At 45.5% G+C, this 17,756-nt stretch overlaps 2 protein-coding genes across 2 annotated transcripts; both read right to left on the minus strand.

Annotated features, from left to right (window-relative positions):
- Window positions 1-1,019: 1,019 nt before the first annotated feature.
- cd164 (CD164 molecule, sialomucin) lies at window positions 1,020-11,165 on the minus strand. Its single transcript, XM_064340457.1, has 6 exons — window positions 10,865-11,165; window positions 9,210-9,281; window positions 2,881-2,973; window positions 2,023-2,190; window positions 1,816-1,905; window positions 1,020-1,407 (listed from the first exon to the last, which is right to left on the minus strand). Exons 1-6 carry the CDS (start codon window positions 10,932-10,934, stop codon window positions 1,232-1,234), a joined length of 669 nt encoding a protein of 222 aa, XP_064196527.1. The 5' UTR covers window positions 10,935-11,165; the 3' UTR covers window positions 1,020-1,231.
- A 1,244-nt stretch (window positions 11,166-12,409) lies between these two features.
- On the minus strand, window positions 12,410-17,150 carry ppil6 (peptidylprolyl isomerase (cyclophilin)-like 6). Its single transcript, XM_064340456.1, has 8 exons — window positions 16,797-17,150; window positions 16,378-16,473; window positions 15,852-16,040; window positions 15,278-15,340; window positions 15,045-15,192; window positions 14,518-14,577; window positions 13,599-13,734; window positions 12,410-13,188 (listed from the first exon to the last, which is right to left on the minus strand). The coding sequence occupies exons 1-8, from the start codon at window positions 17,115-17,117 to the stop codon at window positions 13,077-13,079; spliced, it is 1,125 nt and encodes a 374-aa protein (XP_064196526.1). The 5' UTR covers window positions 17,118-17,150; the 3' UTR covers window positions 12,410-13,076.
- Window positions 17,151-17,756: the final 606 nt, after the last annotated feature.

Raw genomic sequence — 17,756 nt, forward strand, 5'->3', positions numbered from 1 at the left:
TTTTTTTTGACGAAATTGGGCTATGAGCGGTCGGGCGGGGCGGGGCGGCGTCTTGTTTCGCGGTGCTCTCTGCGAGCGGATTGGCCAGGGCTAACTGACTATAGAGCGTAAAATGGTGGGGGGGGGGGGGGGGTGAAACTGTGTTTATTGCATCGAGGCAGCCGCTCGTGGGGCCGTCGTGCAGTCCGCGCACAACGAGGTGCTGATGGAACACGCCAATTTTATTTATTTATCATTTTATAAGCTCATCTCCCAGGCAGGAGAAATATCTGCCGTGATATCACCTACATTCCTTTTTTTCCGTTTTTTTTTTTGTTTTTTTGTTATTACATCGGTTTTATTCGGTAGTTCGGTTGGGGAGGATAAAGCATTGCTGCATTGCTTTTCAGTATTTAAAAGAAAAAAAAAAATACACTTCTGCGGCCTGACAAAAATCTACCGATTTTGCATAGAAATCTCAAAGCCTTTTTTTTTTTTTTTTTTGGACATGACGGGGCCTTGCAAGCAATGCTGTATCTTCCGTTCCGTTCAGAAACCAGGGGCTAGGGGGAGGGAGGGAATTCAAACAGTGTTTCCTAAGCAATTTGAGCCAGGGGACCTAAGACTGAACTATATGCTTCTCTTCCAGCACTTTCACTTTTCTTTTCGCAAGGTGACTTTAAAAAATTTTATTCAAATTCCTGTTCTGCAAATGAAATTTTTTTTTTGGAACCCTTTTCAGTCACTGTTTCAGTTCAGGTTAAATGCGGCCGAGGCTTTGGCGTTCAAACTGACCACCGTGGGAAGATGTGGGAGGCTGCAGAGCAACTAGCTCCCGCCCGTCAGTTTGAATATTTGAATCTTTAGTCGGTTAACGGTCCAACCGGAGGACCTCACGACCCCTCCAGAAGCGCGTGGAGATCACTTCCCGGGGTCAATGGTGGGTCGCGGTGTGGGGGGGGGTTAGGGGGTGTTAAGGTTCGAGTCTACAGTGTTAAGGGGGTGTTAAGGTTCGAGTCTACAGTCGGCATGCATAACGGTGCTGGGGAATCAAAGGAAACTGCTCGGAAACACTGTTCGAAGGGCCAAGGGCCCCAGTCTGAGGCCTGTTTACAGGGTGTGGTAGTTACGGGCCTCAGTGTGAGGAACGTTTTACAGGGTGTGGTAGTTACGGGCCCCAGTCTGAGGCCCGTTTTACAGGGTGTGGTAGTTACGGGCCTCAGTGTGAGGAACGTTTTACAGGGTGTGGTAGTTACAGGGTGTGGTAGTTGCGGTCCTTGGACTTGCAGAACTTGTAGAGGAAGAAGACGACGGCCTGCAGGCCCAGCACCAGCACGATGCCTCCGATGAAGCTGGCCGCGTCGAAGGTGGACTTCTTCTGCGGCGCGGCGGTGGGGGGGGCCGGGGCCTGGGTGGTGAGGGTGGAGTCTGAGGACAGAGGGGGTGGGGGGGGAGGAGGAGAGAGAGAGAGGGAGAGGGAGAGGAGAGGGAGAGGGAGGGGGAGAGGGAGAGAGAGACAGAGAGGGGGGAGAAAGAGAAAGAGAGACAGAGAGAGACAGAGGGGGGGTGGGTGGGGGAGAGGAAGAGGGGGAGAGAGAGAAGGAGAGAGAGAGGAGAGAGAGAGAGAGAGAGAGAGACAGAGAGGGGGGAGAAAGAGAGACAGAGAGAGAGACAGAGGGGGGAGAAAGAGAGAGACGGGGAAGAGAGAGAGGGGGAGGGGGGAGAGACAGAGGGAGGGGGAGAGAGAGAGAGAGTGGTTCATCCAAACCGGACTGAAATGGGCACATTTTAGTCGAATAAGCGCTTTTTAACCAGCGACTACGGTTGTGAACGTACTTGACGGAGGAGCGGCCGTTGCCGTGGTGTTGGCGGGCGGAGTCGGGGCCTTGGTGGGACCCGCCGCTGTCGTGGATGCGTTTGTATGAGCTTGGAGGAAAATAAAATAAATAATAATAAAATTTAATTTAGGTTTGACAAGTCATTTCAAAGCATTTTTTTAAGACTATGTCTGCAGGTCAAAGGTCAGACTGCAGCCAGCGTTACCTGCAGTTGGAGCCGCGGTGGTGGCGTTGCTCGGGACGACAGCAGTAGTGTTTGCAGGTTCGGGGGCGGCCGTGGTGACAGCTGGTTTGGCAGTGGGAGCGTCCGTCGTTTTGGCAGTGGTAGAGGCAGCGGGTTTGACGGTCGTAGGGTCACCTGGTGCGAGGTCGCCTGGAAAAAAAAATCAAAAAGTAAATCATGGAGGGAGGGAGGGAGGAGTGAGTTAGTGAGTGTGAGTGTGTGTGTGAGTGTGCGCTTCAGCTGCGTGATTACCTTAAATAAAATGTCTTGTCAATATAATATCAATAGTCATATAATTTGGATTTGACTGAGGTTTGCAAGTTCATAAAAGGGATTTACAAAGCAGTAGAACTACAACAGATCTGTTTTGCTGAGGGTTGTGCTCCCTCAGCAGAACTAGGGACATAGACGGAAATTAGTAAAAGTTAAATCCCACGTACACAGTTGTCATCGTGTGGGCACAGCCTGCTGGGTAATGTAGTACAGGCAAAGCCCCCTGGGGTGTTCAAGTCCAGGCTCTAGTTTGTAGGCAAATGGCGAGCGCTAGGCACTTTAGCACACAGGTGGATGGGCTAAATGGCCTGATGATGTCATTATGTAGTCTTACATGATGTCATTATGTAGTCTTACGTTCTTAGGATCAGGTCAGATATACAATACTCATAAATGTACTACAGCCCTTTGGGTCTCTAGTTTACATTCTGTGACAGGATCTCCGCTTTACCTTGGGGCTGGTTACCAGGCCTTGGGTTTGACAGAAGCCGAATGCCTGCAGCTCAAACTCCAGTGGATTTAGTGCATTTCTGAGAAGTAAATAAATAAATGTTGTCACTCCCTCACCTGAGCAGGATCCATTAGCGACTGGCTCACAGGCCAGGCTCACACTGGTGTAATTCACAGCGCTCACGCAGGAACCATTTTGGGGGCTTGAATCTGTGCAAAGGGAACACACACTAATCAGAAAGAGCAAGCCAGACTTAAACATTCTTTTTTTTTTTATTTTTTTTTTTACATTTTTATTTAAGTCTCTCTCTTTGTCTGAGAACTGCAAATAGAAATTGACTAAAATTGCAGCTCGAACAGTGGCATTCACGATAAGCCTTTGCTACAAGTCTGAAGATTTCCTTTTCGCATATCTCAGTGACCGATGCTGGATGAAACAAGAGCAACTGACACGTGAACAGGGGGGGAACCTCTCACTTCATAAACCAGGAAGTGGGTTCTGTACTGCCTGCACCAATCGGACGAAAGCGCTGCAATGAGTCACACAGGATAATAATACATCACACAGGCTCCACGGTATGTGCGGGAAGCAAACCCTGTAGTACGGTCAGCATTGGCTGCCAGCTAAATAAGCAGAGAGATACACTATATGACCAAAAGCATCTGGAGACCCCTTGGTCTGGGGCTGTTTTTCATGGTTTGGGCTGGGCCCCTTTGTTCCAGTAAAGGCAAATCTTACATGTGACACAAATCTAATGCTACAGCATACAATAACATTCTAGTCGATTCTGTGCTTCCCCTTTGGGGGAGGTCCAGTTTCAGCATGACAATGCCCCCATGCACACAGTGAGGTCCACACAGAAATGGTTTTGAAGAGAACAGTGTGGAAGAACTTGACTGGCCTGCACAGAGCCCTGACCTCAACCGCTTCCAACACCTTTGGGATCAACAGGAAATTGATCAATTGTGAGCAAGGCCTAATTGCCCAATCAGTGCTTGACCTCACTGATGCTCTTCCGGCTGAATAGAAACAAATCGCTGCAGCAATACTCCAACATCTAGTTTATTAATCCCCATTATTTTGGATGAAATGTTGGATGTCAGGGTGTCCACATACTTTTGGCCATGTAGTGCAACTCACTTTAGCTAGCTAGCCAATATTACAAAGATTTGGCTTTTGCTTCTTCGTGTTTAAAACTGGTACTCCCGAGATTAAAACCAGCTTGTATTCCTACAGATGAAAGTTTGGTTAAAATAGCACTATGGAGCTGTTGCAAGTCTTGAATCTCAGAAGGTGAGAAGGGCAGTATAACTTGACACTTTGTAATGTGAACTGTGAGGAAAAGATGCAAGGCTTTGAGGAGTTACAACAAGGCCTTTATCAAGGTGAAACTTCAAGGTGAAATGATCAAAGCCTAGTACAAGTTTTCTCATTTTCTTCTGTCAAAACAGAGGCAAAAAAAGAGACTACACCGATCTTTCAACTGCCAAAATGTGTTATTTAAAGCAACCCTGTATTTATGGCCATTTAGCATTGATGGGGACGTGAAGCAGTCGGTAATATGACTTTGGTTCATTTGCATTTTACCTGAGACAAAATATGGCCCTGCATTCAAATCCGAAATTGACCCACATTTGCCAGAAAATTCAAATTCACGTCACGTTTTCCCAGAATCACAATTTCAAATCATAGCCCTGCTTTTTCGGTCACAAAACTGCAAAAACCAACAAACGGATCTTTCCGTCCCCGCCCATTCCGCGGAAACTCGAATATGAAACGTACCTCCTCGGACATTCTTCTAGTATTTCCGTCTGTGCAAATTAAGGAGAATAATCGAGAGTAACGGCACAGCCTGGGCCAGCGTAAGTGTCCCCTCAGCAGAAGACCACCCCCCCCCTCTTCCTAACCCCTCGTCTGACTCATTTCTCCGGGCCCAGTGGCTTCGTTGGCAACCGCTGAACCACCGCTAGATGAGTCACGCGTCCGAAAAAATAGGAATCGAGCGGCGTCGGTCGAGAAGCCCAGATGACGCAGCATAACGACTGGAGGAAAGAATGACGCGACGCGGTAAGAGTGGCCCTATGTAGAGTAGTCGTGCACGCCTTAATAAACTCCAAAATTACACAGCTCAAAACGGCCAGGCTAAAATCTGTGAAAATGCCCACTGTAATGGACATTCAACTGTAATGGATAGGGCATTTCAGTACTTTGAAATCAAACTGAGAGAGTTACCGATAAGTGAAATCTCTTAGTGGCAATAATGCACAGCTACACAAGGTCACAGCTACCCTTGCAATGGGGGATACAGCAGCTAGCAAGTCTGTTCTCGTGCCGGAGAAGGATTCTGAAGGCCTGCTTCCTTGTCAGCCTTCCTTGTTCCTTGTTTCCCCCCCCCGCCCAATGAGGGGTACGTCCAGAACAAACGGAATGTGGCACCCAATACCGGGCACATCAGCAGCATGTCACATGACCCTCCCAGATGCACCACCACCTGCGGCCCTTCCCACTCAACGTACAATCGTCAGGTTAAAGATTCACAGCGCAGTCTGTGTGTGTGTGCGTACACGTGCGCGTGTTGTGCAGAGTAAACATCACCCAGTTCAGTCACGCCCTGACCTAAAGCAAATCGCACAGCAGGAACACAAACTGGCGACGGGACGGTATTAAAGTCTGTGGCATTCCGTGTCAGTGGGGGAAGCTGGACGGGACGGGACGGGACGGGACGGGACGGTATTAAAGTCTGTGGCATTCCGTGTCAGTGGGGGAAGCTGGACGGGACGGGACGGTATTAAAGTCTGTGGCATTCCGTGTCAGTGGGGGAAGCTGGACGGGACGGGACGGTATTAAGTCTGTGGCATTCCGTGTCAGTGGGGGAAGCTGGACGGGACGGGACGGCATTAAAGTCTGTGGCATTCCGTGTCAGTGGGGGAAGCTGGACGGGACGGGACGGTATTAAAGTCTGTGGCATTCCGTGTCAGTGGGGGAAGCTGGACGGGACGGGACGGCATTAAAGTCTGTGGCATTCTGTGTCAGTGGGGGAAGCTGGACGGGACGGGACGGTATTAAAGTCTGTGGCATTCTGTGTCAGTGGGGGAAGCTGGACGGGACGGGACGGTATTAAAGTCTGTGGCATTCTGTGTCAGTAGGGTTAGCTTCCAATGACGTCAGCTGCAGAGGAACACTTGGCACTTGGCACGCTCTCTGACAGCATTCCTGGCTCTACGGCCCTCCTTCCCCCTATCAGTCAGCTGTGACGTGGACGGAAGAGAACACGTACGCAGCTGCTAAAAGGTAGCAGAGATCACAAATTGTGTGTGGTGTGTGTGTGTGTGTGTGCGTGTGCGTGTGTGTGTGTGTGTGTGTGACCATGAAACAGGGTCAAGCCCCAGTTGTCAAGCTGCCGGGAAACACACAGCACACTCTCAATTTGGTACTCAAAATAAAAAAGTCTAATTTTCCTTAATTTTGCAGAGCCTGGGCCTCAGGCTGCTCCCGTCACCCCCCCACCCCCAACCTGGGAAAACGGGTTCTGCACAGGCGGGACTCAAACTTAAGGTCCTCCCTAAAAGTTTTACCGCCGGCAAAACAGGGCTGACACCACCGAGAGCAAATACACAAAACCAGGCCTCGCTCTCCCGCGTCATGGTCCTCCACACACCTGCTGCCGTTCAGTCAGCAAACATGCGTCTTTAACTCTGACTTACCAGTAACTGCAAGCGTTAGCCTACACTTCCTCTACACGGACTCACTTTGGCAAGCTAGCTTTAGCGATCGCTCAACTCTTTTGTGAAGACAAAAAAAGCAAAACATATTTGCTTATTTGTTAGTCAAAGTAACGGGCAAACGCTGAATGTAATGTAACGAATCCGGGGCCTTGGTCTTGAGCCTCGTGTGTCCCTGCGCGGCAACGCATGGCGGTAAGGAGACCGGCGCCAGGGCTGCGGGCACGCCGCCATCCCGCGGGCGTGCGACCCGTTTACCACACCCTCTCACCCCAGCCGGGCTCGTCCTCCCGCCGCCACGGTTACCGTACCCAAGCACAGTGGCGGGCGAGACAAAGCAAAGGACGTGCTAATTATTCGCGGTCTCGTAGAGCGCTTAGTCACGAGCGATTCGATCACACACCCCACAACAGCACTGGCAGAACAGCCCCGTTCTCCAACAGCGGCCATCCGCGAGCTGTCCTCTTCCAGTCTGCCCTTATGGGAACAGTGGGCAAGAAAGCAACGAAACCACCGGTCACCTGGGGTATCTGTCTATGCACTCAAACAACAGTTTCTCCATAGAAGCACACTGAAGTAGCAGAGCCAATGAGGGAAAAGACCTCCCTACCACACACACACACAGACAGGCAGGCACACACAACACACACCACACACACACACACACACACACGCAGTCTCACACAGACAGTCACACACACAGACACACACAGTCTCACACAAAGTCATACACACACACACACAGTCTCACACGCGCACGCGCACACACACACACAGTCTCACACAGAGTCATACACACACACACACTCACACACGCAGTCTCACACACACACACACACACACACTCACGCACACAAACAGCAAAGCCGTGGTATTTCAGCACAGCCTGTGAGCCAACACTACCCACTCTGGGTTTTAACCCTGCAATTCCCAGCTTACAGACGCCCAGCTAACACGAGTCTGAGGCAGCTCCTCAACAGAAACGTGTCCGACTGGAGCCACAGCTCCTAGGTTTCAGTCTAACCACCAAGCTGGTCCTCCTGAACAGTCGATGGCCAATCGATCGAGTGCTAGCCAAGCTTTCCCCATGCGTTACTCACAAAACTTCTGTCATCGCTCATTTCAAATCTGCAAATTCACCGTGTTATGCGCAAAAACACTGGCTGCCTGGTTTCAATATTCAAATTTAAGGCAACTCCTTATTCGCGGAGTAAACGAGCGCCTAGTCTTATCACAATTACCACGTGGATCGATATCTGTACAGCTAAATCAATCAAAGGTTGTGTACAGACCGAGCCCAGCTGAAGGCATGACCTTTCAGCTCAGTAAGGTTTCTCAGCTCATGCGTGAAGGAAAGATGTTTGGACTCAGAAGCTGTGGTGTGATGCAACACCGCTCGAGAGGAAATGACTTCTGAAAGTACCGAGGGCGACCCAGGCGTGACCCACAGCTGACGCTGGAGAGCTGAACTGTGCGTCGGGCTTTCCAGAACCAATGTGCTTTCCTGAACAAGCAGAACTGGTTGGGGGGTGTGTGGGTGGGGGGGGGGGGCGTATTCAATGTACATGCTGCTTGGGTGAAGACTACTCAAACTACCTGAACCGCCAAACAAACCTCAGCACACCTCGGCTTCCTCGCCAGTTCCCGTTGGACGTTTTGGGCTTTAGACGCTTCCAGGGGATACGCATTCCTCCCCCAGCTGGAGCCTGACTGACTGACTGACCCCCCCCCCCCCCCCGCCTCCACTCCCCAACCCCGCCCGGCGCCCCGCTCTTCTCTGCTCACACTTTTCTTTTCTTCTTTCCGCCACTTTCTTAAGGATATCACCGTTTCCTGCTATTCATCCCTGCGCTTCCTGTACTATCTCTGGAGGAGGGGGTGGCCGAGGGCGGGGGGGGGGGATATGGAGCTGCGCTTCTTCATACTCCCTGCGGTGGAACGCGGGAAGAGCGTTCCGGAATGACCGCCCCGTGGTGATCCCCAGGATCAGTGATCTACCTCTACGGTTGTCATGGTTACCGGAGTAAAATCATATTCTGGAAATATGAGGGGGGGGGGGGGTTGGGAAATCTATTTCAGCAACATGAACGCCAGAGAAAGTGGTGTGGAAAGCAGTATATCTGTGCTTGGTGTGCGTTATTAACACCCAATCAACAACTCCTACCAGTGTTATCCTTTTTCATCACTTGTCCTCAACCTTCACATTGTACAGTTTACACACAGTATGTAAAATGTATTTATTTGATTTGCTAATGTGGGCAGATACCAGAGTATCTTCATTTTTCACAAGGTCCACTGTCCAAGGCTCTGTTAGACATCGTAAGAAATGGAAACGCAAATAAATGAAAACTTAACACAGTTCAAAAATTGTTTTCAGACTTCCCTGCTTTGCACAACAGACCCACTCCATGGCAACACCGGCCCAACCCCCGAACGCATTATGCTGATAACGAGCCGCGCGGCTGTCAGGTAACGCGATAAACGGTTTGCAACATCTCCGGAAGGTTCCATTGCCAGTAAATAAATACTGTATATTTAACGTAACAGGATGCAGAGCCTCCGTATTCCCACTGATAGTCCCACATTTATGGCACATCACTTCAAACCAGCGCCGTGTTGCAGTATGACAACATGACCGTTGAGCACAGTCAGTGCCACTTCTTCCTCCACAGCAAACAACGTTCAAACCGCCAGCAGCTCTCCCACGGAAGAAAACCACTTACCTGTGCACTGTAACCAGGTGCAGTCTGTGTTTTTTTGGCACTCCGGACAGCTTGTTAGCACTGAGCAGCCACCTGAAAAAAATGAACAGCACACACAACCTGAGCAGGTAAAGTCACCATTTTTTAGGGGTAACCCCAAGGAATTAAATTAACAACGGGCATGGCAAACGTACAGGCCCAGAATCCAGCCCTGAATCACAGACAATTCAACCCTAACCTTGCATTCAGGCCAGAAAAATTACATCAACACTTGTGTATTTTCTCAGATTGGTCCAGTTCAATCCAGTGCTATCTGAATGACACTTTTTGGACTCGAACAGCAAAATATGTATTTTAAAAAAATCAATAAAAACTTCAGCGAGGTAAAAAAAAAAAAAAAACTCGTGAGAAGGAAAAACACTCAAAAGCACTTTAAAAAGGGTTTATTTTTAAAGTGATTGTTTAAATTGAGACCACTTGACAGAAAATTGGTCTGGTGCATAGACTTATAGATCAAGCATATGCCATGCTACTAAACCCTAAATGCAAACCCTTCAATAACGTGTGACCTTTCATAAACCAACACACGTTTTGGAAGCATAGTTGTACTAATTAGACTGCTGTTTAATAACTGAAATGCTTGTTGAGAGCACGCCAGTCAACTCAGCCAACCACTAAATGATAGAGCAATGACTAATACAACTGTGCCAGGAAAACGAACAAACATATCTGAGCCCACTGATGGCCGATTTCAGTGCTTGGTGGCAGCAGAAGCCTTCACATTATGGTTATAGTGTGCTCGTGAAAACGGTCCCAACAAATCAGTTTTGCTGGGAAATGGAGTTCTGACTAGCCTTGGCTTTATACACAATGTACAATAATATTCGTCCGGACTTCACCTCCCATCCCACCATCCCAGACTGAACTCTGTCCAGGTGTTTTTCACACAGCCATCGGGGATTAGCGAACTACGTCAATGCCTGTTCTCAGGAGGACTTGTAAAATACTGCCCGCTATTGGTGTTAGTTTTCGTCATCACGCGCGTCGGACAATCTAATGAACACGCATTTTTCCAAAAAAGCAATGAGAAATCTGATATGGCTAGCTAGCCAACACTAAATTACAAATTCACATTAATAATAGCATTGGTTTGTTTCGATGGCCAATGTTAGCTAACAGTATATATTACATAATGCTTAATAAACTGCAAGGAAGCTGTTAGTAAGAAATTTGACGAACCAAGGTGGCTAGTTAACTAATCTTTGTAACAAGACAGTAATAATGTATAATAATAAATACTACAATATCACTAGTTGGACAGTTAGCATGAGCTACTTCTCACTTCATGAATGAATGTTGTTGGCCATCTGGTAAGATAGCTAACGCTAGCTAGTGGCAAACAGGCTAACGAACGGAGAACTAAACTGCAACGTAGCTATGTTGCTGCCTAAAAAAATCACTGAAAAAAACTTAAATTATAACTTAATATTTAAATAAATGCAGTTACTAGCTTGCTAAAATGCTGGGTTGCAAATATACTACGTGGAAAACCAAGAAAATATTGTGAGATTAGCTGTCACTGCGCGCGATTGCTACTAGCTAGCAGAGGAAAAACTAGTTAGCGCTAGCAAGCTAGTTACGTAGCGAACACAGATGGGGCCAACACATCAACTTACCACTATCTCCAGCTGTCGTACTACGCAGCAAGGCAAGTGAAAATGTAACCAACAAAAGTCTCCAGTACATCTTTCTATTTTCTCTTCTTCCTACAACAGCACGCTAGGTAACAAGTGCCGAAAAGTGTGAGAGACACTAATTTCTGCTGTATACGGGGTTTCTGTGGGTCCACTCAACTTCCTGCTATACAGGTCATGTGGCAGTTTTTACTGATACTGGGAGGAGGCAGCGAAGATAGGTGCTTTTATGAATAGCTGCCCTGCCCCGCAGTTTTAACATATTCGTGGCTACGGACTAGACGGTTCCTCGGGTCAGTCTGCGTTGTTGCGTGGATTTACAACATAAAAGAAACAGTAGCTGTGCTGTGTGAAATAATTTCCCCCAGAGGAACATAAGTTTAGTTGAGGCCTCGCTTCAAAAGATTTCTTAATTGCCATTAAATTGCCCACCAGCCTGCGTGTCACCTCGGTTTTCACCCGTCAGCCATTTTTATGGCACAAATCGTAATTGTATACGAACTTAGCAGATATTAACGTGTAGCAATTCCTTACTGTCACATACCGAAGAGATACTTGAATGTTTCAACAAAAAACAAAAAAATAATTGACGAGAGAGAACAAGGGTGATGGATGATGGGAGTGTTGGCTACTCAACCGCAAAAGCTCTGGGCTTCACACAAATAAGTTATGCACAGACAACCAGAAACAAGTACATAGATAATTCTGTTTATAATACAGTTGACTGGTTGCTGGTTTGAAGCCTGGTTGGGGCACAAATGTAGTACCCGCAAATTAGATACGTTATCTAAACTACTCCAGCATCAAGCTGTGTTATTACATAGCGTGAAAAACATGCAAGTTATTGAAGTTACCCTGAACTGTCTGTGGGGGAAAAAAGCATAAACATTTGAGAGGCTAAAGGAAAGAAAGAAGTGAATCAGTAATTCAGCCCTGTGATTGTGTCGTTTTAAGAACAGACAGTTTGAATTCAGTTCTTATAAGCAACCTGTCAGGTTGGCATAAAAAGAGGAACTCAAGTATGCAAGAAGATGAAGAATGAAAACCAGACATTGAGTGCTGTCTGCAGCACTTCCTCATTTCAACACTTCACTATATATACGGATAACCACAGAGCCATCAATAGTGCAGTATACTGTTACATGCAGTCAATTCATTTTTTATTTCTGTGCTCTGTCATCTATGATTGACAGCCCCTTCCATACGATGAATCTAAATGGGCTTAACATTTTAAAATGATTCATTTTAAATTCTGTACAAGCGTTATTGTAACCTGGATTTTACACTTTTTTTAATATACTTTTTAAATCACCCTTTTCAGATGCAGCACGCACACAGACACACACACACACACCAAAGAAAAAAAAGTTTAATTTAACACTGAATGTTTGCAACACATGCTTTGTTTTTTCACAATGATATCATATTACAGTGTTAGGAAAACAATGTAGGGCCTGAATACCCAGTGGGTATTCAGAACAAGGGAGAAAAATATGAATTAAACAAATACAAAGAACAAGACATCGCTTGTTGTACAAAGAACAGACATTTTTATCTCAGACACTTTAAGCAGGTACTCAGTAAAATAACCATACTTTATAATCTTTCATCTGCAGATTCCATACTTGCAGTTGTATTTTGTATTCTGCTGTGGTTGCCAGTCACTCGCCCAATGGCGTATTGCACTGTTGTACAACTTTCAATTTCAGATGAACAGATTTTGCCAAGTCACTGATTTCCTGGCACATCCTTTTCCCTGACAAACGTTGGGCACCACTTGAAACCTTTACCCCAGATTTGTGACACAAATAGCTTAGCATTAACATAATCCTCTTTGTTTCCCATAATCTGATCTCTGTGTAGCATGAAACCTTATGCAGTTTATTCACCCAAAGCTTTCAAAGGATTATTATTTGCCACTTTTATTCATTTAAGTTCACGGTCAGTTCTCAATCCCGAGTAATGGCTTCCATGCATAGTGTTTCCCCAAAGACCGTAAGTCATGAAAACACTATCACTTTACTATTATCATTCTTCCAGCATGGATTACACCATCTTGGTGTAATCCATAAAAAACAGCGTTACTGTGTAATTACCTTGATCTCATACAAAAAAAAGGTGCAATGCAGTTGAGTGTAATTGCGCTTAATTGGCTTTCTATAGCAAAAAATAGCTTTTTAAAATAAGTTTAACATCAAGGCCGAAATACCCCACAGTCAGCGACTTTGCACTCGTCCTCAGGTCTCTCGTTGTAGGTGGGGGCAACCTCCAGCTTCTTTAGTACTTCTGTGCCTTCAATCACTTGTCTAGAACAAAAGAGGTATATCAGTTATATACATGTTCACCTCGCAGTTTGTTTCGTCTTCGCTTTACTGAATTTTACTGCAGTGGCACAGTGGTTTTAAGAACTCTGAATCTGGATCACACATAGGTATTTGGACGGTTATTTTAAATCACGAGTATCACCTGCTGCTCATTCTCAGAAACCAAATAAAAATACACAGACAAACACACACACGCACATGCACACACACACACTCACACACACACACACACACACACACACACACACACACACACAGGCACACACACACACTCACACACACACACACACACACACGCACATGCACACACACACACACACACAGGCACACACACAAAAAGACCAAGATTCTCCATTCAGTAGTAGCTGGAATGAGGTTGCCAGGAAACGCACCCAAAAGCCACATATTTCCGGTCCATCCAATGAGCAGGCTGCAGGGTGATGTAGAACTGAGATCCATTAGTGTGAGTCCCCTGATTGGCCATTCCTAAGATCCCTCTCTTACTGTGAGGCACTGCAAAGCTTTCATCTGGGAGAACAGACGTTACTTCAGAATTCACATATTGATAAACAAAAAAGCAACAAAAAACCCCCACTGACTGTGAAAGTTTATGGAGGCCTTCAAGAATGGCAAATGTTTTTTTGCAGTTTACTACCATTATTTACTTTCAATTATCATTAATTACTTAACAAAACAGAATTTCTGAAAACCTGTTGTTTTTGGTCCTCTCTTTCTTTCTCTCTCCTTCCCCCCTTTCTTTCTCGTTTCCCTGCCTAATTCACAGCATTGCCAGATTTTTTTTTCTTTTTCAGCGGGATAGTTTCTAAACGGGGACAAACAGTTTTGTCCCAAGAAATTCTTGTCGCATCCACGTACTTTCACATGCATGGCCTGCATTGTTCACACAGCTGAGCCGAAAAAAAAAAAAAAACTAAAACAGCCAATGGAGCACATCAGCAGCTTGACCCGGATTCCGATCCTTTACCTAATATCAGAGCCATAGATACGCAGAATCGGCCCAAAAGCACAGCTGCCACAATTGTTTCTTCCTTTTACGTCCAGTCAAGACTGCACTATATGGATGCCAGCTAAGTTTCTTAGCTTGTTTGGCACTTATTGAATTTTAATGCAACATGTCTCACATACCTTTGGTAATTCTGAGATCTCAGCATTGTAGGTTTTTGTCTGTCTGCTAAAGAATTGGTTAACCAAGGATTCATAACCACTGAGAGGTAAATACTCACAACCCTACATGGGGGTTTTTAATGTATTTGACCTTTCAATTTCCTTGCCTGTTTTTCTTAATAGTACCTTCAAATGTTGGTCCATAAATTGATTCTCCACCATTTCCTCTTGCCCCAGGTGAAATATCTGCAAAAGAGGAATTCACCCAAAGAAAAGATTTAAAAATGGGTGATCCCCATTCTTGATTTAGAAATGACTGGCTGCTAGTTTTTTTCAAATGGGCATGTAGTATTCAGACTACAGACAGATAAACTGTACTATTTAAACACTTATTAATGAGTTAATATTGCTCTAAAAAGTGAATTTCAAAAACACCGTATGAAGCCATTTAGAAACATAACTGTCCTTTTTCCACTGGGTTATTACACTATGTTTGGGAATTTTTCTTTTCAATTTATAACTATTCATAGTAAAAGATCTCAAAAAATTATATAGTTGCATAACATGAATACCAGCTTCATTTTAAAATAATGTGTTTGTCGGTCCCCTTGCATGTGGGAATCTCACATATTTAACACTGCACACAGCAAGCTTTGTTATTCTCCATGTAACAGACATAAAAATGACCCTAGATCATTCCCCACACATCTTACCTCCGCCCTGAATCCAGCCATTGGGGACGACCCGATGAAATACGGATCCCTTGTAGGTCAGCGCGATGTTGCGCCCTGACAGACCCGCATCTCCGGCACACAGTGCCTGGAAATTCTTGCACGTCTTTGGACACAGATCTGAAAAGAGCTGAGGAGAATAACCGTGATCAGCCGTGACACGTGCATTCGCAAAAAAACAAATGTTTGCTTTAGAAAACGTGACGCCCACTCACCTCAAACAATAACCTTCCAACCGGCTCTCCTTTAATTTCAATATCCATGAATACAAATGTGTGCTGCAGGAATGAATCAGAGAGGGGGAAAACTGGGTATTACCTCAACATTTCTGCACATCCTTTTAAACGGAGAGAAGCGTTTAGTGTGCATGGGGCGTATAGGGGCGATATAGCTCAGGAGGTAAGACCGATTGTCTGGCAGTCGGAGGGTTGCCGGTTCAAACCCCGCCCTGGGCATGTCGAAGTGTCCTTGAGCAAGACACCTAACCCCTAACCTCTAACTGCTCTGGCGAATGAGAGGCATCAATTGTAAAGCGCTATATAAATGGTGAAAGCTAAATCTCTGACCAAATGGACTGTGGAGCAACATATTAATATTAATATTTTATTGTTTATTAATTACTTTAATGGCTGACTTTCAAAGTGACATTTCTGTATAGGGGTAAGAGGATAACGAGTGAGTCTAGTCAGGGAAGTCAGTGAATTAACCCTCAAATATGATGACTGTTCTAATGTGCGCTATCCTAACTGTTGCGTTTTGGAGAACACATTTGGGCAAAGGAAGACTTGCCCCACTGCTCCGTAGGTGTCTGGTGTAGTAGTCTTCGGTCAGAGCCAGGTACAGTGCGTGCGGTCTCCGAAAGGTGAACCCCCACTGTTCCACAGCCCACCTTGACAAGTCTCTTTCATCACCGAGAAGTTGAGAGTTGACAAAGCACATCAGTTTGCCTTTGTATTCCCACACCTCACCTTTCAGTTCCTAGTGAAGAACGTGGATAGGGTCAAAGGAACCATCATTGTTAATCAGATAGGCTAAATCTTGCTGCTTAATTAAAAATAATGCAACTCGTAGGATGAGTCCAATAGGGATACACTATATCAGAAAACAAAGTTTTATATTTGCAGTAGAGATCAATAAATCAGATACACATGAACTGCTAACAAATGAATGAAAAGAGTAACACAACAGAAAATATTAATAATGATTGCCAACAGGACATTGGCAGATTAAATACACGTAGAATGGTGATTGTTGGTTTGATAATTGGTAGCTATATAACGAATGAAATAACTAAGTATAAACTGAGCTAGCCCACCTTTTTCTTACTGGTTAAATATTCGTGCCAGTCACACTCATGCAACGGACGAATCTTTACATCCGAGAACGACGCAGGAAACTTCTGTTTCAAACCCTGTTGGCGACAGGCAAAGACCGGATCCATTAGTTAACGTCAGTTAGCCAGGTCTGGTGACAGTAGGATTTGTGTTCATTTCGCCAGTAATGTTATTAGCTGGTACAATAGTTAATATATCTTGCCAATTAGCTAATACAAAGGACTACGTAAGCAAAATCACTTCTCAGCTAGCTGACAAGCATCCTGCACTCGTATTTGTAAACTGGACAGATAGCTAGGCTAGCCAGTTAACATCACTTTACTTGAATGGCTGGTGATATTAGACTATAAACTATATTAGCTATAACAAACAAAATTCTGATGACAAGCTAACACGTTACCTCTGCAGTCCCTAGGGCGATTTGAAAGTTGTGCTCTTTCAAAAGACCAACTATCTCAAGCTGCATTTCAGAGTCCATGACCATGTCAGGCTCATACTTTTTGTTTGGAAAATCTGTGGATGCCTGAGCCGCAAACACGTAGCGGTCTCTATAGCAACAAGGACTGCGCGAGTTTGGCGTCGCAGCAGAACCGAAGGTCGTGAATCGTTCCAAGATCAGCCACTCCGAGTGGCGCAACATCCAACTTCCAAACAACAACTCATTAAGGTAAAATTGATTATGAAAACAAAGAAACGTTGTCTTCCACGAGGAAAAGAACATTCACTTTTGAGGAGTATTCATTAAATTAACAAAGCCATTGACTGCTGTGATCCTGAGAAGTACTATCTGCTGCCTGACATCAGAGAACTGCCCCACAACGTTGGACTCTCACCTGCCCCGCTCGCGGACACACGTACGGACACATAGTAAACTTAATTCAATTGCACATTTTGTAAAACTATATATCCAAATATAATTTTGTTAAATTCTTGTTGGTTGGTAAGCCATAATTGTAGCCGTCTAAATAAACACAGTAACAATCATTTCAGTATACTGCAAGCTTTTACTCAGATTAGTTAGATACTGCAGATTGGTAATTTATCAGAAAAGAACCAGCGGTACATTTTGCACAATTTCACCGCATACTGTGCCTGCCTGAAGGCGATGAAGATGATGATGGGCCCTTCTTAACGCTAACGTCCCTTACCGTACTCTTCCAAAAAAAAGTGATGTGGGGAAGAGTAACTGGATGAGGGGAGTAGGGGGTGAAAGGCTGAGGAGGGAGGGAATCATTCTGTTGACATGTGAACAGAACAGAGACGCTCAAATCTGACTCTCAAGGTCAGTAATGCTACTGGTATTCATTCTTCCCTCTAATCAGGATCGATTTTGACCTGGAACACCAGGTGAGTTAAATCT

The sequence above is a fragment of the Anguilla rostrata genome, chromosome 6 (genome assembly GCF_018555375.3).
Source record: "Anguilla rostrata isolate EN2019 chromosome 6, ASM1855537v3, whole genome shotgun sequence".
NCBI classification, from domain to species: Eukaryota; Metazoa; Chordata; class Actinopteri; order Anguilliformes; family Anguillidae; genus Anguilla; species Anguilla rostrata.